The following is a 24,414-nucleotide window of genomic DNA, read 5'->3' as shown; positions in this document are numbered from 1 at the left end:
CAACTTTCAGTTCAATCGGCCCAGCAGAACTTGACTTTAAGTTTGAAATGTAAAATGTTAACGGACGACGGACGACGGACGACGACGGACGAAAACGGATAGCAATAGGTCACTTGAGCTAAAGCTCAGGTGACCTAAAAACTACGATAATATATATCACACCTAACCATGAGTAAAAGCTGTGCCTTGCCTGGAACCTTCAAGACAAAGCTGCATCTCCTGACATGCTGTAAAAAAGTATCAGATCAGCCAGTCGTGTAAACTTCTGTAGGTACTCTCTATACAACAGGTTCTGACACCTGGGGCACATACTTTCTTAGACTTACTCTCTATGCAATAGGGTCTGAAACCTGGGGCACATACTTTCTTAGACTAATTCTCTATACAACAGGGTCTGAAACCTGAGGCACATACTTTCTTAGACTATCTCTCTATACAATAGGTTCTGACACCTGGGGCACATACTTTCTTAGACTTACTCTCTATACAACAGGGTCTGAAATCTGAGGCACATACTTTCTTAGACTAACTCTCTATACTACAGGGTCTGAAACCTGGGGCACATACTTTCTTAGACTTACTCTCTATACTAAAGGGTCTGAAACCTGAGGCACATACTTTCTTAGACTAACTCTCTATGCAATAGGGTCTGAAACCTGGGGCACATACTTTCTTAGACTAACTCTCTATACTACAGGGTCTAAAACCTGAGGCACATACTTTCTTAGACTTACTCTCTATGCAATAGGGTCTGAAACCTGGGGCACATACTTTCTTAGACTAACCCTCTATACTACAGGGTCTGAAACCTGAGGCACATACTTTCTTAGACTAACTCTCTATACAACAGGGTCTAAAACCTAGGGCACATACTTTCTTAGACTAACTCTCTATACAACATGGTCTGAAACCTGAGGCACATACTTTCTTAGACTAACTCTCTATACAATAGGGTCTGAAACCTGGGGCACATACTTTCTTAGACTAACTCTCTATACTACAGGGTCTGAAACCTGGGGCACATACTTTCTTAAGACTAATTCTCTATACAACAGGGTCTGAAACCTGAGGCACATACTTTCTTAGACTTACTCTCTATACAACAGGGTCTGAAACCTGGGGCACATACTTTCTTAGACTTACTCTCTATACAACAGGGTCTGAAACCTAGGGCACATACTTTCTTAGACTAACTCTCTATACTACAGGGTCTGAAACCTGAGGCACATACTTTCTTAGACTAACTCTATATACAACAGGGTCTGAAACCTGGGGCACATACTTTCTTAGACTAACTCTCTATACTACAGGGTCTGAAACCTGGGGCACATACTTTCTTAGACTAACTCTCTATACTACAGGGTCTGAAACCTGAGGCACATACTTTCGTAGACTATTTTGTAAATGATGTATTATTCATGTACTATCATTGTATCATACTCTCCAATTTGGAGGAAATAAAGATGATATAGTCTTGCTAACATAAATGGATTCATTACATTAAAACCTGCCGAAGGATGCAAGCACATGACATGCAATGCTTATAATTAAAGTTATCAAGATCAAACACATTTCAAACATTATCCTTCATTTACTACAATCTAACCACAGCATTAGTTTAATTATGTGTATATGTCCAGACGAGCTGACTGAAGGAAGTCAGCACTTCAGTCAGAAAAACAAACTGAGATTTAAGGTAAATTGATATCTGGGATGTTGATAGCATTATATTTCCGTATCATCTGATTATCAAGCACTTGTTATGCTGTAATCGTATTCAAAATGACTACTGACAATTGTAACAGTATTGTCTCTGATACAGTGAACCAGGCATTCCTCCATTTATTTATTGAAGATCTCTTTTGAACTACTAAATGATTGAATATGTGAGAGTTCTGAGAATACATGCAATCATCATGCATTACCTTAACTATTCATGTGGTCCTAGGTGACCATTATCACCTAGACAGGTTTTAATTGCTGACGAGATATCACTAAATAAATTGTAAAATACTTGTATTCCAGATACAGAACACCTTTGATTCTACATGTAAGTTATAGTAGGAATAAATATAACAGGCATGATTTGAAGGTATCAAACATGTGTATATAACCAACAAAAACTTAATACAGTTCTGTTATTTACTTACCTCAAAAGTGGCTAGTTTGTTCCAATCGGGCACCAGGTAGAAATAGATACCAGCTCCTGCTCCAGGCAATGTCACTCCGCGTACTAGTAAAATCAGCAGCACCAGATACGGGAAGGTGGCCGTCACATATACTACCTACAACAGATACGGGAAGGTGGCTGTCACATATACTACCTACAACAGATACAGGAAGGTGGCTGTCACATATACTACCTACAACAGATACAGGAAGGTGGCCGTCACATATACTACCTACAACATAGTTACAGGAAGGTGGCTGTCACATATACTACCTACAACAGATACGGGAAGGTGGCTGTCACATATACTACCTACAACAGATACGGGAAGGTGGCCGTCACATATACTACCTACAACATAGTTACAGGAAGGTGGCTGTCACATATACTACCTACAACAGATACAGGAAGGTGGCTGTCACATATACTACCTACAACAGATACGGGAAGGTGGCTGTCACATATACTACCTACAACAGATACGGGAAGGTGGCCGTCACATATACTACCTACAACATAGTTACAGGAAGGTGGCTGTCACATATACTACCTACAACAGATACAGGAAGGTGGCTGTCACATATACTACCTACAACAGATACAGGAAGGTGGCTGTCACATACACTACCTAAAACAGATACAGGAAGGTGGCTGTCACATATACTACCTACAACAGATACAGGAAGGCGGCCGTCACATACACTACCTAAAACAGTTACAGGAAGGTGGCTGTCACATATACTACCTACAACAGATACAGGAAGGTGGCTGTCACATATAATCCCTACAACAGATACAGGAAGGTGGCTGTCACATATACGACCTACAACAGATACAGGAAGGCGGCCGTCACATACACTAGCTAAAACAGTTACAGGAAGGTGGCTGTCACATATACTCCCTACAACAGATACAGGAAGGCGGCCGTCACATACACTACCTAAAACAGATACAGGAAGGTGGCTGTCACATATCCTACCTACAACAGATACAGGAAGGTGGCTGTCACATATACGACCTACAACAGATACAGGAAGGCGGCCGTCACATATACTACCTAAAACATAGATACAGGAAGGTGGCTGTCACATATACTACCTAAAACACAGATACAGGAAGGCGGCCGTCACATATACTACCTAAAACATAGATACAGGAAGGTGGCTGTCACATATACTACCTAAAACACAGATATAGGAAGATGGCTGTCAAATATACTACCTAAAACACAGATACAGGAAGGTGGCCATCACATATACTACCTCAAACACAGATACAGGAAGGGGGCCACATATATACTACCTAAAACACAGATACAGGAAGGTGGCTGTCACATATACTACCTACAACACAGAAATAGGAAGATGGCTGACAAATAATCAACCTCAAACACAGATACAGGAAGGTGGCCATCACATGTACTACCAAAAACACTGAAAGATACAGGAAGGTGGCCATCACATGTGCTACCAAAAACACTGAAAGATACAGGAAGGTGGCAATCACATGTACTACCAAAAACACTGAAGGATACAGGAAGGTGGCCATCACATGTACTACCAAAAACAATGAAAGATACAGGAAGGTGGCCATCACATGTACTACCAAAAACACACTGAAAGATACAGGAAGGTGGCTGTCACATATACAACCTTAAACACAGATACAGGAAGGTGGCTGTTACATTGAAGTTGACAAGATTTAATGTGAGTGGTGTATATAGAATACAGGATTGATGGTGAGGGTATTAAATGTAAATATATGATGGCCGAAGTCAAGAGAATTAAAGTGATAATAGAATCTTGTTAATCCAGACACTTTATTTTTGTAAACCATAGATCCTTGTTAATTTGGACATTCTGTTCTGTTCTGTATTAAGAGAAACCTTAATAATCTGGACACTTAATTATCTGTATACAGTAGAACCTTGCCAAACATGACACTTCATTATCTGTATAGAGTAGAACCTTGCTAATCAGGATACTGTATTACATGTATACAGTAGAACCTTGCTGATCTGGACACTTTATTACCTGTATACAGAGAACCTTGCTAATCTAGACACTTTATTATCTGTATACAGTAGAACCTTGCTAATCTAGACACTTTATTTTCTGTATACAATAGAACCTTGCTAATCTAGACACTTTATTTTCTGTATACAATAGAACCTTGCTAATCTAGACACTTCATTTTCTGTATACAATAGAACCTTGTTAATCTATACACTTCATTTTCTGTATACAATAGAACCTTGTTAATCGGAACCCTTTATTATCTGTATACAGAATTTTAATTGCTTTGTTTATCACCTTAGATGAATTTTCCAAATTTTGGGAACAAAACCTCTTACCCTAAGTCAGCGATTAACATCAAATTGTGAGTTTCCTGTTAAAAGGTTTGAATTAATGATGTCCTGATTTATCAGTTTTTAATACTTTGTACTTCCTTACCTTTCCAGACGACTTCACACCTTTAAAGAGGCAGAGGAACACAATGACCCAGGCAACAAAGAGACAAATGAGGAGATCCCAGCGCAGGTCTCCCATATCGTCTATACCATCGGACATCTGTAGAACTGCACGCCTGTGCAAAGATTTTTTTTTTTAAAAGTATCATTTACCGCTACATCACAAAGTTAGTTAAGACATGCCAATGGGTATACACACTACATACGGTAAATCACTACAGTTAAATACTCTCAATCTATCTTACTGTCGGCTCACACAAGTATATATATATTGATGAAACAGACACATATATATTTGCATACACATGGATGGTCTTGTCCATTTTCACATGCTTTTTATCCATATTTCAAACCAACATGATCTAGATCACTGTGATACAGGGTAGGAAATAGATAATGACACTAATGTGATGTGTATGTTCCTATTAATCTAGGCAGACAAGCGAAGGTCAACTCTCAGCTTTCATGGCAGCATGTTTCTTTAGCAAGGTCTTAAGAGCAAAGTCTTTACTTTGACCATGTGACCTTGAAAGACAGTCTGTAAAAGTCATTCATTTACAAGCCACAAACTTAATATTATCACACTACACGCTTCCTTATAAAAACTTGTTTCAATATTTCAACAAATTTTATATTCAACCTTGAAATAGATGATTGTCATTTAATTGAACAATCTTATTGCCCTTCATAATGACAAGCTACATGTTAAATTTTATTTATCAACAACCTATGACTCTCAAAAAGAAGTAAGAAAGACATAATTTGACAGAAGGTTGACAGTGCATCAATTCAAGAAAGCCTTTTGCCTGGTGAGCTAAAAATTGCTTTTAAGCAAAAAACTGTAAGAAGAACGTTTAAAGCTAACAAAATATCTACTTACTGCCAGAATTCCTCACTTGCTGTTTTCGTATCATTATCTGCCAGTAATGGAGTTGCCATGGAGACATCATAGGACCAGGAAGTATTAGAGCTGTTTGTTTCATTTGACAAGGTCACCAATGTAGTGTTTTTCTCATGATCTTTTGTTCTCAAAAAACATTTTTCGGTGTTCCACCAATTATCACAGGTGCTCCACGGGAGGACAGCCCGGAAGGAATAATACAGGAAGTAAATGGTCCAGGTGATGATGATGTTATAATAGATACACACGATACCCGAGATGATCACCATGCCATATCCCACACCTACAACATCAAAATATTATATTATAGTCTCCATAACAACAGCCATACACCACACCTACAACAACAACATATTATATTATAGTCTCCATAACAACAGCCATACCCCATACCTACAACATCAAAATATTATATTATAGTCTCCATAATGACAACCATACCCCACATCTACAACAACAAAATATTATATTATAGTCTCCATAACGACAGCCATACCCCACACCTACAACAACAAAATATTATATTATAGTCTCCATAACGACAGCCATAACAATCACATTAATTACATGTGGACTTTTTCTGGGTACTCCGGTTTCCACCCACTTTAAGATCATAACCCCCTGCATACTAACATCGGGACAACAAGAGTGATTTATAGAAGCTGATATAACTGGTTTCATAATTGATACATGATAAATAGGCTGGTATTTAATTTAGTGCATGTTTTATTATCACTGAAAAACAAATATAGTGGGACCGTTTAATTGATGTTATACTATTGTGATATAGTGGGACCGTTTAATTGATGTTATACTATTGTGATACAATGGGACCGCTTAATTGATGTTATACTATTATGATATAGTGGGACCATTTAATTGATGTTATACTATTGTGATATAGTGGGACTGTTTAATTGATGTTATACTATTGTGATATAGTGGGACCGTTCAATTGATGTTATACTATTGTGATACAGTGGGACCGTTTAATTGATGTTATACTATTGTGATACAGTGGGACTGTTTAATTGATGTTATACTATTGTGATATAGTGGGACCGTTCAATTGATGTTATACTATTGTGATCAAAGTGGGACCATTTAATTGATGTTATACTATTGTGATACAGTTGGACTGTTTAATTGATGTTATACTATTGTGATATAGTGGGACTGATGTTATACTATTGTGATATAGTGGGACTAATGTTATACTATTGAGGTATAGTGGGACCGTTTAATTGATGTTATACTATTGTGATATAGTGGGACTAATGTTATACTATTGTGGTATAGTGGGACCGTTTAATTGATGTTATACTATTGTGATCAAAGTGGGACCATTTAATTGATGTTATACTATTGTGATATAGTGGGACTGTTTAATTGATGTTATACTATTGTGATACAGTGGGACCATTTAATTGATGTTATACTATTGTGATATAATGGGACTGATGTTATACTATTGTGATATAGTGGGACTGATGTGATACTATTGTGATACAGTGGACTGATGTTATATTATTGTGATATAGTGGGACTGTTTAATTGATGTTAATGTTATACTATTGTGATATAGTATAACATTAACATCAATTAAACAGTCCCACTATATCACAATAGTATAACATCAGTCCCACTATATCACAATAGTGGGACTGATGTTATACTATTGTGATATAGTGGGACTGATGTGATACTATTGTGATACAGTGGTCTGATGTTATATTATTGTGATATAGTGGAACTGTTTAATTGATGTTAATGTTATACTATTGTGATATAGTATAACATTAACATCAATTAAACAGTCCCACTATATCACAATAGTATAACATCAGTCCCACTATATCAAAATAGTATAACATCAGTCCCACTATATCGCAATAGTATAACATCAGTCCCACTATATCACAATAGTGGGACTGATGTTATACTATTGTGATATAGTGGGACCGTTTCAAGTGGTAGCAAGGTCCTGTTGTTTGTGGTGACAACTTTAGAATAATGATGTATGTGATTTGTCTTTATAAATTGAGATCACGACAGACTTACTTTTCCTTACCAAACATTGGAGTGCACCTACAGAGTGTGGCAGAAATTATACTCCAACCTTTATATTCATTCTCCCTACACCCACTTAGATACATCCCACCTTGACGTTAAAAGTTCACAGAATGAAACTGATCATAAAAAGACAACCATTAGGGCATTTAGAAAAATATCATTTTAAAGCTTAGTTTCACTTAAGAAAATGAGTCTAGAATTATTGATGACCAGTCCAGTTTTAGTGATGACCAGTCCAGATGTGGTTTATATCACTGACTGGTCAAGTGGGTGATAAAACATGACAATGATCTGGCAAGGCAATGAATCTGTTTTTGTATTGATTTTCTGTAACCAGCCTCCACGACTGCTCCATATATAGACACCTAGTGGGCATGCAGCAGGAGAATGATCCATGTTGCCATGGAAAATTTCCAGAATCACATTAAATGATATTTCTCCGATTGTCTTTTACGGTTTATAGATGGCTCAAACCGATTGATATATAATTATAGACTTCCTGAAGGAATATACTTCATTATTTTATCACAATACAGTCAGAAGAAAATAGAACTGAAAGTCAAAGGCCCTAATACAATGAACATGGGAACGTATTGTAAAGTGATGACAGCGGATGTGATACATCAAATAAGTCAAATGATAAAAAATTATAACTACACACTGTAATTTTAAAATCAGGTGCGATACCCAACAGCTGTTTCTGATGACACAAGGGTAGATTTTCATATCTCCCTACCAGTAGATCTTCATATCTCCCACCAATAAGTAGCTGTTTCTGATGACACAAGGGTAGATCTACATATCTCTCTACCAATAAGTAGCTGGTTCTGATGACACAAGGGTAGACCTGCATATCACTCTACCAATAAGTAGCTGTTTCTGATGACACAAGGGTAGATCTACATATCTCTCTACCAATAAGTAGCTGGTTCTGATGACACAAGGGTAGATCTACATATCTCCCTTCCAATAAGTAGCTGGTTCTGATGACACAAGGGTAGACCTTCATATCTTCCTACCAATAAGTAGCTGTTTCTGATGACACAAGGGTAGATCTACATATCTCCCTACCAATAAGTAGCTGGCTCTGATGACACAAGGGTAGACCTGCATATCACTCTACCAATAAGTAGCTGTTTCTGATGGCACAAGGGTAGATCTTCATATCTCTCTACCAATAAGTAGCTGTTTCTGATGACACAAGGGTAGATCTTCATATCTCCCTACCAGTAGATCTACATATCTCCCTACCAATAAGTAGCTGGTTCTGATGACACAAGGGTAGATCTTCATATCTCTCTACCAATAAGTAGCTGGTTCTAATGACACAAGGGAAAATCTACATATCTCCCCACCAATAAGTAGCTGGTTCTAATGACACAAGGGTAAATCTTCATATCTCCCCACCAATAAGTAGCTGGTTCTGATGACACAAGGGTAGAACTACATATCTCTCTACCAATAAGTAGCTGTTTCTGATGACACGAGGGTAGATCTTCATATCTCCCTACCAGTAGGTCTACATATCTCCCTACCAATAAGTAGCTGTTTCTGATGACACAAGGGTAGATCTACATATTTCTCTACCAATAATTAGCTGGTTCTGATGACACAAGGGTAGATCTTCATATCTCTCTACCAATAAGTAGCTGGTTCTAATGACACAAGGGAAAATCTACATATCTCCCCACCAATAAGTAGCTGGTTCTAATGACACAAGGGTAAATCTTCATATCTCCCCACCAATAAGTAGCTGGTTCTGATGACACAAGGGTAGATCTACATATTTCTCTACCAATAATTAGCTGGTTCTGATGACACAAGGGTAGACCTGCATATCACTCTACCAATAAGTAGCTGTTTCTGATGACACAAGGGTAGATCTACATATTTCTCTACCAATAATTAGCTGGTTCTGATGACACAAGGGTAGATCTTCATATCTCCCTACCAGCAGATCTACATATCTCCCTACCAATAAGTAGCTGTTTCTGATGACACAAGGGTAGATCTACATATTTCTCTACCAATAATTAGCTGGTTCTGATGACACAAGGGTAGACCTGCATATCTCCCTACCAATAAGTAGCTGGTTCTAATGACACAAGGGTAAATCTACATATCTCCCCACCAATAAGTAGCTGGTTCTAATGACACAAGGGTAGACCTGCATATCTCTCTACCAATAAGTAGCTGGTTCTGATGACACAAGGGTAGATCTACATATCTCCCTACCAATAAGTAGCTGGTTCTGATGACACAAGGGTAGACCTTCATATCTCCCTACCAATAAGTAGCTGGTTCAAGTTTTTGAATTGATTATTAGGAATATATAAATGTAGATAAGTACACCAAGGTCATACAAGGACAATGTTTGATGATGGGACAATATCGTTTTGTACCCTGATGTCATACAGGTTTAAATCAGTACTTTCTTATCAAACTGGTACCAATGTTCCCCTAAACACCCAAATGAGGGTTTTTTCCCCAAAACAGTTGGTTGTACCCTCGTCTTCCTTGACTATTTTATGTTACCGTTTACTTGGAGCTTGAGAATCTTGAAAATCTATCAAATTTACCCAAACTTTCTAAGTTTATTACAGATGTCAAATGGGTGGAAGTAAAGTGAGTGGACGTTTTGGGGTAGGAGAATGACATCATTGTGTACCCTGTTATACAAGTGTAAATATGTACATCATTGTGTACCCTGTTATACAAGTATAAAATGTACATCATTGTGTACCCTGTTATACAAGTGTAAATATGTATATCATTGTGTACCCTGTTATACAAGTGTAAATATGTATGTCATTGTGTACCCTGTTATACAAGTGTAAATATGTACATCATTGTGTACCCTTTTATACAAGTGTAAATATGTACATCATTGTGTACTCTGTTATACAAGTGTAAATATGTACATTATTGTGTACCCTGTTATACAAGTGTAAATATGTATAGGCCTAGAACGTGAGTGATTACACAGTACCGGAGAGGAAGTTGGTTCAGGTGGTTATAGAATCAAAACAGTGTAGGAGAATTTAAAGGTCTCTAACAAATATCTCAACAAGAGGCTCAGAGGGCCTGTATCGCTAACCTGGATATCAAAAGTAAACATTGCAAAATATTCTCCAAATAAGATCAAAGGAAATGGGCCAGACCCAAGCCAATCCTTGTATCATATCTGTATTAGATTTTTCATGTCCAGCAATTTATGGATGGTTATGGGGTGAGAATCTCAACTGTTTCCAAGGTGTGATTCAGAAACTAGGTCCCTAGGGTGGTGGCAAGACCCTAGGATCAATTATAATATCATGACTGCATTCATCTCTTTATGCCCAACAATTGTATATTTAGTTTTGGGGTGGGGATCTTAACCATTTCAAAGTTATGACCCAGGGTTAATTCTCCAAGGGTAGGGCAGACCCTGGGGTCAATTCTTATATAATGACTGCAATCGTCTCTTTATGCCCAGCATTTGTATATACAGTTTTGGGGTGGGGATCTCAACCGTTTCAAAGTTATGACCCAGGGACTATGTCTTTAAGGGTGGGGCCAGACCCCTGGCAATCCTGGAAGCATACATGTATGTGCATTCTTCTCTTCAAACTCAGCAATTGTATATATGGTAATAGGATGGGGATCTCAACCATTTCCAAGCAATGCACTATTTTTTGCCCCACCCTTTAGCCAAGGGGGTCAGCTGCACTACTTATAAAATTTAAATCCCTGCCACCCATGAACGCTTCCAACCAAATATGATTGATATCCAGTGCATAGTTCTACAGCAGAAGTCATTTATAGCAATTTAGCCGAATTGCCCCCTTTTGGCCCTGCCCCTTCGCCCCCTGGGGGGTCAGCCCCACCATCTGTAGAAATTTTGAATCCCCACTACCTAGGGGTGCTTTCAGTAAAATATGGTACAATCCATCTCTAGGTTCCAGAGGAGAAGTCACTTAAAGCAATATATCCAAATTGACCCCTATTGGACCTGCCCCACAGCCCCCTGGGGGGGTCAGAACCATCATTTGTACAATTTTGAATCCCCACTACCTATGAATTCTTCCAGTCAAATATGGTTGATGTCCAACTTTTAGTTGAAGAGAAGAATTTGCTTATAGCCAAATAACCCCTTTTGGCCCCGCCCCTCAGCCTCCTTGGGGGTAAGCCCCACGACTTGTACAATTTTGAATCCCCGCCTCCCATGAATGCTTCTGACCAAATATGATTGATATCCATTGCACAGTTCTACAGAAGAAGTCATTTCATTAATTTGTACAGTTTTGAATCCCAACTACCTAGTAATGCTTCCAGTCAAATATAGTTGATGTCCAACTTTTAGTTGTAGAGAAGAATTTACTTAAATCAATATAGCCAAATTGTCCCCTGTTGGCCCCGTCCCTCAGCCCTCTGGGGGGTTAACCCTACCATTTGTACAATTTTGAATCCCCACCACCTAGAATGCTTCCAGTCAAATTTAGTTAAATTCCGATCAGTGGTTAAGAAGAAGAAGTGGATTAGAGAAATTGTTGACGTACAGACGTATGACGGACGCCACGGTATGGCATAAACTCACCTTGGTCTTTGGACCAGGTGAGCTAACAATAGAACAAGTACATCACAATATATATATAGTACATCAACAATAGAACTAGTACATCAACAATAGAACTAGTACATCAACAATAGAACTAGTACAGTAACAATGGAACTAGTACATCAACTATAGAACTAGTACATCGACTATAGAACTAGTACATCAACAATAGAACTAGTACATCAACAATAGAACTAGTACATCGACTATAGAACTAGTACATGAACAATAGAACTAGTACATCAACAATAGAACTAGTACATCAACTATAGAACTAGTACATCAACTATAGAACTAGTACATCGACTACCACTGTAGTACAGTAACAATAGAACTAGTACATCGACTACCACTGTAGTACAGTAACAATAGAACTAGTACATCGACTACCACTGTAGTACAGTAACAATAGAACTAGTACATCGACTACCACTGTAGTACAGTAACAATAGAACTAGTACATCGACTACCACTGTAGTACAGTAACAATAGAACTAGTACATCGACTACCACTGTAGTACAGTAACAATAGAACTAGTACATCGACTACCACTGTAGTACAGTAACAATAGAACTAGTACATCGACTACCACTGTAGTACAGTAACAATAGAACTAGTACATCGACTACCACTGTAGTACAGTAACAATAGAACTAGTACATCGACTACCACTGTAGTACAGTAACAATAGAACTAGTACATCGACTACCACTGTTGTACAGTAACAATAGAACTAGTACATCGACTACCACTGTTGTACAGTAACAATAGAACTAGTACATCGACTACCACTGTTGTACAGTAACAATAGGACTAGTACATCGACTACCACTGTTGTACAGTAACAATAGAACTAGTACATCGACTACCACTGTTGTACAGTAACAATAGAACTAGTACATCGACTACCACTGTTGTACAGTAACAATAGAACTAGTACATCGACTACCACTGTTGTACAGTAACAATAGAACTAGTACATCGACTACCACTGTTGTACAGTAACAATAGAACTAGTACATCGACTACCACTGTTGTACAGTAACAATAGAACTAGTACATCGACTACCACTGTTGTACAGTAACAATAGGACTAGTACATCGACTACCACTGTAGTACAGTAACAATAGGACTAGTACATCGACTACCACTGTAGTACAGTAACAATAGAACTAGTACATCGACTACCACTGTAGTACAGTAACAATAGGACTAGTACATCGACTACCACTGTAGTACAGTAACAATAGGACTAGTACATCGACTACCACTGTAGTACAGTAACAATAGGACTAGTACATCGACTACCACTGTAGTACAGTAACAATAGGACTAGTACATCGACTACCACTGTAGTACAGTAACAATAGGACTAGTACATCGACTACCACTGTAGTACAGTAACAATAGGACTAGTACATCGACTACCACTGTAGTACAGTAACAATAGGACTAGTACATCGACTACCACTGTAGTACAGTAACAATAGGACTAGTACATCGACTACCACTGTAGTACAGTAACAATAGGACTAGTACATCGACTACCACTGTAGTACAGTAACAATAGGACTAGTACATCGACTACCACTGTAGTACAGTAACAATAGGACTAGTACATCGACTACCACTGTAGTACAGTAACAATAGGACTAGTACATCGACTACCACTGTAGTACAGTAACAATAGGACTAGTACATCGACTACCACTGTAGTACAGTAACAATAGGACTAGTACATCGACTACCACTGTAGAACAGTAACAATAGGACTAGTACATAGACTACCACTGTTGTACAGTAACAATAGGACTAGTACATCGACTACCACTGTAGTACAGTAACAATAGGACTAGTACATAGACTACCACTGTTGTACAGTAACAATAGGACTATATACTCCCACATCTTTACTATATACTGACCCTAGTGACCAGTAAAACGCTTCACAGTCAGCCTTATAGCACATTAATCGCCCAAACTTAATATCTAGAAATTTTATGTTAATTACCAAAATTTGAAAACAAATATGATTTTTACTTTATTCAAAATTCAAACTTAAAAATTATATCATGCAACATACAAATTTATACAATTATTTAGGTTATGATGTACTGGTCATTTGATATAATGTGATTAAATTGTCAGGGCAATCTTTGAATATCATTAATCCCATCTTAATGTTTACTTAATACTTCACATCGTAAATGTATTCACTTGACTAGGACATGATTTTGTATAATTCCAGTCTGAGTATTCTTCCATAAGTCAGACTCTGTCAATGATCAAAACCCATCATAGGAACTTTGACCGTTTTTGGCGCTATTTATAATAATGGGGTTAGATCTACACTAAGTTGTAATATGTAAACATGACAAAACACTGGAGCAGGTCCAATTGTCATTCGTGACAAAACTGTGATGTTAAAACAATGGGTGAAGGGTTAAAAGAGTCACAATAATTTATAACAGGATTACTTTGAGTTTGAGTGTGTAATACAGGAATAATATAGGTTATTTTCCACCTTTAAAGCAGAAGGACTGCTAAGTTGGGAGCTGGAACTGGAATGTTATTTTTTAAAGCTTAACTACGCATTTTTCAAACTTGTAATTGTTTTGAATTTACTATTTTAATCTTAGATCAGGGATCTCTAATACAAGGGGTAGCATGCATAAAGTATGCTGAAAAGTAGATTTTTTCATTTTTCTTCCAAAATTTTGTTTAAACCTTTTATAATAATTTTGTGACACTTTGATGCTGCTAGATCGAAAAACTATCCGTTGTTAATGACACATCAACTAGTCCTATTAAACACTGTCAAACTCACAACCACTATATATATGGTGATTCTTACCTTTAAATAAAGGACATATTCTCCATACGGTGATTGGGCTTAGACTGGCAAACTGTCCATAGGACACCTCGAGGAAGAATAGAGGAATCCCACACAGAACCAGGAATATCAGGTAGGGTATCAGGAAAGCACCTGAAGCAAAGAAAAACGTGTGGTACTAACATATTAAACTAGAACATATAGATACTCTCTCTTGTTGCAGATTATGATCAGACAGAAATCATTTTGAGACATGATTGTATACACTGCAGAGTGAACATTTCCATGTTCTGTGATGCGGCCTTTATGGAATATTGTTCTGTGGCGCTGCCTTTATGAAATATTATTTTGTAGCACGGCCTTTATGAAATATTGTTCTGTGGTGTGGCCTTTATGAAATATTGTTCTGTGGTGCGGCCTTTATGAAATATTGTTCTGTAGTGCGGCCTTTATGAAATATTGTTCTGTAGCGCGGCCTTTATGAAATATTGTTCTGTAGTGCAGCCTTTATGAAATATTGTTCTGTAGTGCAGCCTTTATGAAATATTGTTCTGTGGTGCGGCCTTTATGAAATATTGTTCTGTAGTGCGGCCTTTATAAAATATTGTTCTGTGGCGCGGCCTTATGAAATATTGTTCTGTAGCGCAGCCTTTATGAAATATTGTTCTGTAGCACGGCCTTTATGAAATATTGTTCTGTAGCAGGGCCTTTATGAAATATTGTTCTGTGGCGAGGCCTTTATGAAATATTGTTCTGTGGCGAGGCCTTTATGAAATATTGTTCTGTGGCGAGGCCTTTATGAAATATTGTTCTGTAGCGGGGCCTTTATGAAATATTGTTCTGTAGCGCAGCCTTTATGAATTATTGTTATGTGGCGTGGCCTTTATGAAATATTGTTCTGTAGCGCAGCCTTTATGAATTATTGTTCTGTGGCGTGGCCTTTATGAAATATTGTTCTGTAGCATGGCCTTTATGAAATATTGTTTTGTGGCGCGGCCTTTATGAAATATTGTTCTGTGGTGCGGTCTTTATGAAATATTGTTCTGTAGCGGGGCCTTTATGAAATATTGTTTTGTGGCATGGCCTTTATGAAATATTGTTCTGTAGCATGGCCTTTATGAAATATTGTTCTGTAGCACGGCCTTTATGAAATATGGTTTTGTGGCGTGGCCTTTATGAAATATTGTTCTGTGGCGCGGCCTTTATGAAATATTGTTCTGTGGCGCGGCCTTTATGAAGTATTGTTCTGTGGCGTGGCCTTTATGAAATATTGTTCTGTGGCGCGGCCTTTATGAAATATTGTTCTGTGGCGCGGCCTTTATGAAGTATCGTTCTGTGGCGTGGCCTTCATGAAATATTGTTCTGTAGCGCGGCCTTTATGAAATATTGTTCTGTGGCGCGGCCTTTATGAAATATTGTTCTAAAATTGTTTCACATCTTATGTCACATTTTTAGGCGTACGGTCAAGCCAAATATACACGAACAATGTTACGACCGAAGACCTTGATTTATCCTCTCATTATTGGTTTAATTTTTTTTGTACTGTACAAATTTTCAAAAAATATGTGCCTAGTACAAAAGATGTCTCCTGTTTTGCAGGCATTTTATCTATCATATTAGTCACATTATAATCAAAGTAAATTGAACTGGTACTTCTACAACAGGGGCGAGAGCAGGTGATGTCAGGCAAAAGCTATATACATACTTATAGTCAGTAATTCACACTTTCAACATAAAAGAAATAATTCAAAATGTAGAATTGAAATGTGTCTGTGTCTGCTATCACTGACCTTAGTAGCTCTGTCCCTAGGATTATAACAAGTAGATACTATAGACTATAACTACTAGCATTGATGTGTGTCTGTGTCTGCTATCACTGACCTTAGTAGTTCTGTCCCTAGGATTATAACAAGTAGATACTATAGACTATAACTACTAGCATTGATGTGTGTCTGTGTCTGCTATCACTGACCTTAGTAGTTCTGTCCCTAGGATTATAACAAGTAGATACTATAGACTATAACTACTAGCATTGATGTGTGTCTGTGTCTGCTATCACTGACCTTAGTAGCTCTGTCCCTAGGATTATAACAAGTAGATACTATAGACTATAACTACTAGCATTGATGTGTGTCTGTGTCTGCTATCACTGACCTTAGTAGTTCTGTCCCTAGGATTATAACAAGTAGATACTATAGACTATAACTACTAGCATTGATGTGTGTCTGTGTCTGCTATCACTGACCTTAGTAGCTCTGTCCCTAGGATTATAACAAGTAGATACTATAGACTATAACTACTAGCATTGATGTGTGTCTGTGTCTGCTATCACTGACCTTAGTAGTTCTGTCCCTAGGATTATAACAAGTAGATATTATAGACTATAACTACTAGCATTGATGTGTGTCTGTGTCTGCTATCACTGACCTTAGTAGTTCTGTCCCTAGGATTATAACAAGTAGATACTATAGACTATAACTACTAGCATTGATGTGTGTCTGTGTCTGCTATCACTGACCTTAGTAGCTCTGTCCCTAGGATTATAACAAGTAGATACTATAGACTATAACTACTAGCATTGATGTGTGTCTGTGTCTGCTATCACTGACCTTAGTAGTTCTGTCCCTAGGATTATAACAAGTAGATACTATAGACTATAACTACTAGCATTGATGTGTGTCTGTGTCTGCTATCACTGACCTTAGTAGCTCTGTCCCTAGGATTATAACAAGTAGATACTATAGACTATAACTACTAGCATTGATGTGTGTCTGTGTCTGCTATCACTGACCTTAGTAGCTCTGTCCCTAGGATTATAACAAGTAGATACTATAGACTATAACTACTAGCATTGATGTGTGTCTGTGTCTGCTATCACTGACCTTAGTAGCTCTGTCCCTAGGATTATAACAAGTAGATACTATAGACTATAACTACTAGCATTGATGTGTGTCTGTGTCTGCTATCACTGACCTTAGTAGCTCTGTCCCTAGGATTATAACAAGTAGATACTATAGACTATAACTACTAGCATTGATGTGTGTCTGTGTCTGCTATCACTGACCTTAGTAGCTCTGTCCCTAGGATTATAACAAGTAGATACTATAGACTATAACTACTAGCATTGATGTGTGTCTGTGTCTGCTATCACTGACCTTAGTAGCTCTGTCCCTAGGATTATAACAAGTAGATACTATAGACTATAACTACTAGCATTGATGTGTGTCTGTGTCTGCTATCACTGACCTTAGTAGTTCTGTCCCTAGGATTATAACAAGTAGATACTATAGACTATAACTACTAGCATTGATGTGTGTCTGTGTCTGCTATCACTGACCTTAGTAGCTCTGTCCCTAGGATTATAACAAGTAGATACTATAGACTATAACTACTAGCATTGATGTGTGTCTGTGTCTGCTATCACTGACCTTAGTAGCTCTGTCCCTAGGATTATAACAAGTAGATACTATAGACTATAACTACTAGCATTGATGTGTGTCTGTGTCTGCTATCACTGACCTTAGTAGCTCTGTCCCTAGGATTATAACAAGTAGATACTATAGACTATAACTACTAGCATTGATGTGTGTCTGTGTCTGCTATCACTGACCTTAGTAGCTCTGTCCCTAGGATTATAACAAGTAGATACTATAGACTATAACTACTAGCATTGATGTGTGTCTGTGTCTGCTATCACTGACCTTAGTAGCTCTGTCCCTAGGATTATAACAAGTAGATACTATAGACTATAACTACTAGCATTGATGTGTGTCTGTGTCTGCTATCACTGACCTTAGTAGCTCTGTCCCTAGGATTATAACAAGTAGATACTATAGACTATAACTACTAGCATTGATGTGTGTCTGTGTCTGCTATCACTGACCTTAGTAGCTCTGTCCCTAGGATTATAACAAGTAGATACTATAGACTATAACTACTAGCATTGATGTGTGTCTGTGTCTGCTATCACTGACCTTAGTAGCTCTGTCCCTAGGATTATAACAAGTAGATACTATAGACTATAACTACTAGCATTGATGTGTGTCTGTGTCTGCTATCACTGACCTTAGTAGCTCTGTCCCTAGGATTATAACAAGTAGATACTATAGACTATAACTACTAGCATTGATGTGTGTCTGTGTCTGCTATCACTGACCTTAGTAGCTCTGTCCCTAGGATTATAACAAGTAGATACTATAGACTATAACTACTAGCATTGATGTGTGTCTGTGTCTGCTATCACTGACCTTAGTAGCTCTGTCCCTAGGATTATAACAAGTAGATACTATAGACTATAACTACTAGCATTGATGTGTGTCTGTGTCTGCTATCACTGACCTTAGTAGCTCTGTCCCTAGGATTATAACAAGTAGATACTATAGACTATAACTACTAGCATTGATGTGTGTCTGTGTCTGCTATCACTGACCTTAGTAGCTCTGTCCCTAGGATTATAACAAGTAGATACTATAGACTATAACTACTAGCATTGATGTGTGTCTGTGTCTGCTATCACTGACCTTAGTAGCTCTGTCCCTAGGATTATAACAAGTAGATACTATAGACTATAACTACTAGCATTGATGTGTGTCTGTGTCTGCTATCACTGACCTTAGTAGCTCTGTCCCTAGGATTATAACAAGTAGATACTATAGACTATAACTACTAGCATTGATGTGTGTCTGTGTCTGCTATCACTGACCTTAGTAGCTCTGTCCCTAGGATTATAACAAGTAGATACTATAGACTATAACTACTAGCATTGATGTGTGTCTGTGTCTGCTATCACTGACCTTAGTAGCTCTGTCCCTAGGATTATAACAAGTAGATACTATAGACTATAACTACTAGCATTGATGTGTGTCTGTGTCTGCTATCACTGACCTTAGTAGCTCTGTCCCTAGGATTATAACAAGTAGATACTATAGACTATAACTACTAGCATTGATGTGTGTCTGTGTCTGCTATCACTGACCTTAGTAGCTCTGTCCCTAGGATTATAACAAGTAGATACTATAGACTATAACTACTAGCATTGATGTGTGTCTGTGTCTGCTATCACTGACCTTAGTAGCTCTGTCCCTAGGATTATAACAAGTAGATACTATAGACTATAACTACTAGCATTGATGTGTGTCTGTGTCTGCTATCACTGACCTTAGTAGCTCTGTCCCTAGGATTATAACAAGTAGATACTATAGACTATAACTACTAGCATTGATGTGTGTCTGTGTCTGCTATCACTGACCTTAGTAGCTCTGTCCCTAGGATTATAACAAGTAGATACTATAGACTATAACTACTAGCATTGATGTGTGTCTGTGTCTGCTATCACTGACCTTAGTAGCTCTGTCCCTAGGATTATAACAAGTAGATACTATAGACTATAACTACTAGCATTGATGTGTGTCTGTGTCTGCTATCACTGACCTTAGTAGCTCTGTCCCTAGGATTATAACAAGTAGATACTATAGACTATAACTACTAGCATTGATGTGTGTCTGTGTCTGCTATCACTGACCTTAGTAGCTCTGTCCCTAGGATTATAACAAGTAGATACTATAGACTATAACTACTAGCATTGATGTGTGTCTGTGTCTGCTATCACTGACCTTAGTAGCTCTGTCCCTAGGATTATAACAAGTAGATACTATAGACTATAACTACTAGCATTGATGTGTGTCTGTGTCTGCTATCACTGACCTTAGTAGCTCTGTCCCTAGGATTATAACAAGTAGATATTATAGACTATAACTACTAGCATTGATGTGTGTCTTTGTCTGGTATCACTGACCTAAGTAGTTCTGTCCCAAGGATTATAACAAGTAGATACTATAGACTATAACTACTAGCATTGATGTGTGTCTGTGTCTGCTATCACTGACCTTAGTAACTCTGTCCCTAGGATTATAACAAGTAGATACTATAGACTATAACTACTAGCATTGATGTGTGTCTGTGTCTGCTATCACTGACCTTAGTAACTCTGTCCCTAGGATTATAACAAGTAGATATTATAGACTTTAACTACTAGCATTGATGTGTGTCTGTATCTCCTATCACTGACCTTAGTAGCTCTGTCCCTAGGATTATAACAAGTAGATATTATAGACTATAACTACTAGCATTGATGTGTGTCTGTGTCTGCTATCACTGACCTTAGTAACTCTGTCCCTAGGATTATAACAAGTAGATACTATAGACTATAACTACTAGCATTGATGAGACAAACATTGGTACTGACCTCCTCCACTCTTGTAGCATAGATAAGGGAACCTCCATATATTTCCCAATCCAACAGCATATCCAATGCAGGAAAGTAGGAAGTCCATACGTCCAGACCAATTCCCACGGGACGTTTCATCTCCACTGTATACAGTAGAGCAGCTACTCACCACAGAGGAGTCGGTGGGCGTTTCTAACGCTTTCTGAAATATTACAGATTCACAGGAATGTACAAAACACAGTCTATATTCAGTTGAGAATGTTAAATTTACCTAAATATTACATACCTTGTATGTTAAGTTTGATAAAGAAGTTCAGGATGGTGGAGCCTGTCTAAACCAAACGCTACAGTGGCCCAAGATAGACAGGTTTGGACAATAACAAAAGCAATTTATCGAAATCAGCAAATATTTATTAAATACCCGTTACATTGAAGTTGTGATCACTACAAAAAAATCAGCACCCAAAATATGACATACTAGTATGTCATGTTATCCATTCCTTGTGGACTCTTCATTTTAAACACTATCAGTCTAGAATGGCTAAGCAGATTTCAACTAAATTTTGTCTTGGGCATTGTTGCACAAAGGGGATTCAATGTTGTGTAAGCCCCTGTGTCATCACATGGAAACTTAATCTCGGGGTCATAAAATGAAAACTGGTCACGATCCCCACCTCATTACCATATTTATCATTGCTGGGGAATGAAGAAAAGAATATTGCCCCAGGGTCTTGCTAGCCAAGGGAACTACATAGAAATATATTGTTGAGATCCCTGGCACCCTATAACCATATATCCATGCAACTGAGAGTAGCTCATGGGTCTGGCCCTGTCAATGATGACTTGGTCCCTGGGTCATTACTTGGAAATCGTTCAGATCCCCAACCTATAACCAGGCAGTTTGTTTAAGATCACTACCAAACTTGTGTTTTGAGCGGCCGCCATAAAGGTCTTGGGACCATCAACTTTGATTCAACTGTATAAAGATCACTACCAAACTTGTGTTTGGTGCGGCATCCATAAAGGCCTTGAACCATCAATTTTGATACAATTGTGCGGCCGTCATAAAGGCCTTGGACCATCCACTTTGATACAACTGTGCGGCCGCCATCAAGGCCTTGGGACCATAAACTTTGATTCAACTGTATAAAGATCACTTCCAAACTTGTGTTTTGTGCGGCATCCATAAAGGCCTTGAACCATCAACTTTGATTCAACTGTATAAAGATCACTACCAAACTTGTGTTTTGTGTGGCATCCATTAAGGCCTTGAACCATCAACTTTGATTAAACTGTATAAAGATCACTACCAAACTTGTGTTTTGTGTGGCATCCATTAAGGCCCTGAACCATCAACTTTGATTCAACTGTACAAAGAGCACTATCAAACTTGTGTTTTGTGCGGCATCCATAAAGGCCTTAAACCATCAACTTTGATTTAACTGTGCAGCTGCCATAAAGGCCTTGGGACCATCAACTTGGATTCAACTGTATAAAGATCACTACCATCCTTGTGTTTTGTGCGGCCTACATAAAGGCCTTGGACCATCCACTTTGATACAACTGTGCGGCCGCCATCAAGGCCTTGGGACCATAACCTTTGATTCAACTGTATAAAGATCACTCCCAAACTTGTGTTTGGTGCGGCATCCATTAAGGCCTTGAACCATCAACTGTGATTCAACTGTACAAAGATCACTATCAAACTTGTGTTTTGTGCGGCATCCATTAAGGCCTTGAACCATCAACTTTGATTCAACTGTACAAAGATCACTATCAAACTTGTGTTTTGTGCGGCATCCATTAAGGCCCTGAACCATCAACTTTGATTCAACTGTATAAAGATCACTACCAACCTTGTGTTTTGTGCGGCCTACATAAAGGCCTTGGACCATCCACTTTGATTCAACTGTATAAAGATCACTACCAAACTTGTGTTTTGTGCGGCATCCATTAAGGCCTTGAACCATCCACTTTAATACAACTGTATAAAGATCACTACCAAACTTGTGTTTTGTGCGGCCTACATAAAGGCCTTGAACCATCAACTTTGATTCAACTGTATAAAGATCAGTACCAAACTTGTGTTTTGTGCGGCATCCATAAAGGCCTTGACCCATCAACTTTGATTCAACTGTGCAGCTGCCATAAAGGCCTTGGGACCATCAACTTTGATTCAACTGTATAAAGATCACTTCCAATCTTGTGTTTTGTGCGGCATCCATTAAGGACTTGAACCATCAACTTTGATTCAACTGTGTGAAGATCACTACCAAACTTGTGTTTTGTGCGGCAGCCATAAAGGCCTTGAACCATCAACTTTGACACAACTGTGAGGCAGCCATAAAGGCCTTGGACCATCCAATTTGATTCAACTGTATAAAGATCACTACCAAACTTGTGTTTTGTGCAGCATCCATAAAGGCCTTGAACCATCAACTTTGACACAACTGTGCGGCAGCCATAAAGGCCTTGGACCATCCACTTTGATACAACTGTGTGGCCGCCATAAAGGCCTTGGGACCATCAACTTTGATTCAACTGTATAAAGATCACTACCAAACTTGTGTTTTGTGCGGCCACCATAAAGGCCTTGGACCATCCACTTTGATACAACTGTATAAAGAAACTTAGTTGAGGCAGAGGGTTCAGATAAAAAAAAAAGAAACGTGAGTGGATTAGGGTCAGGAAATACAGGCCATATGGGTCTCTTGTTTGTGTAATTTTTCTTAAACCAAGCTAATAAGAGCAAGACCTTCACAATCCGATATATAAGTGTTAACATGTCTCCCTTTCACACCCTCCTGACCCCCCTACAACCTGAACACACCCCCCCCCCCCTACAACTCTACAACCCCTATTGTCTGGATCTACTGTAGGGGTAGGGAGTGTACATGTATTTGTCTGTATGTGCCACTCCTACAGCAGGGAGGATTAGGGGGAGCGCATGGTCAAATTCCTGATCTGTGTTAACACATGTGTCAGTGTTATGATGAATAGATAAACAGCTTAAGATTATACAGTACTGTAGATAGGCAGCATGTATAATGTATATGTATGAGGCAGGAGATGGGAGGTGGTTGGGTGGGGGCTATCCAGACTAGAGATAAGGCAGGAGAAGTAACAGCCCCCCCCCCACCCC

General features: G+C 38.4%; 1 protein-coding gene across 1 annotated transcript in view; it reads right to left on the bottom strand.

The window, feature by feature from the left end:
• The window catches only part of LOC110454096 (sodium- and chloride-dependent GABA transporter 1-like), a 48,038-nt gene that overhangs the window by 22,129 nt on the left and 1,495 nt on the right, over positions 1-24,414 (bottom strand). The window contains exons 2-6 of the mRNA XM_021503452.1: positions 21,291-21,474; positions 15,068-15,199; positions 5,521-5,824; positions 4,624-4,756; positions 2,151-2,285 (exon numbers count right to left, since the gene is read on the bottom strand). Coding sequence (XP_021359127.1) covers positions 2,151-2,285; positions 4,624-4,756; positions 5,521-5,824; positions 15,068-15,199; positions 21,291-21,474 — 888 coding nt within the window. The remainder of the gene's footprint in view (positions 1-2,150; positions 2,286-4,623; positions 4,757-5,520; positions 5,825-15,067; positions 15,200-21,290; positions 21,475-24,414) is intronic.

This window comes from Mizuhopecten yessoensis, unplaced genomic scaffold, assembly GCF_002113885.1.
Source record: "Mizuhopecten yessoensis strain PY_sf001 unplaced genomic scaffold, ASM211388v2 scaffold7669, whole genome shotgun sequence".
NCBI classification, from domain to species: domain Eukaryota; kingdom Metazoa; phylum Mollusca; class Bivalvia; order Pectinida; family Pectinidae; genus Mizuhopecten; species Mizuhopecten yessoensis.
The sequence above is the reverse complement of the archived record's forward strand: the minus strand, read 5'-3'. Positions and strand labels throughout refer to the sequence as shown.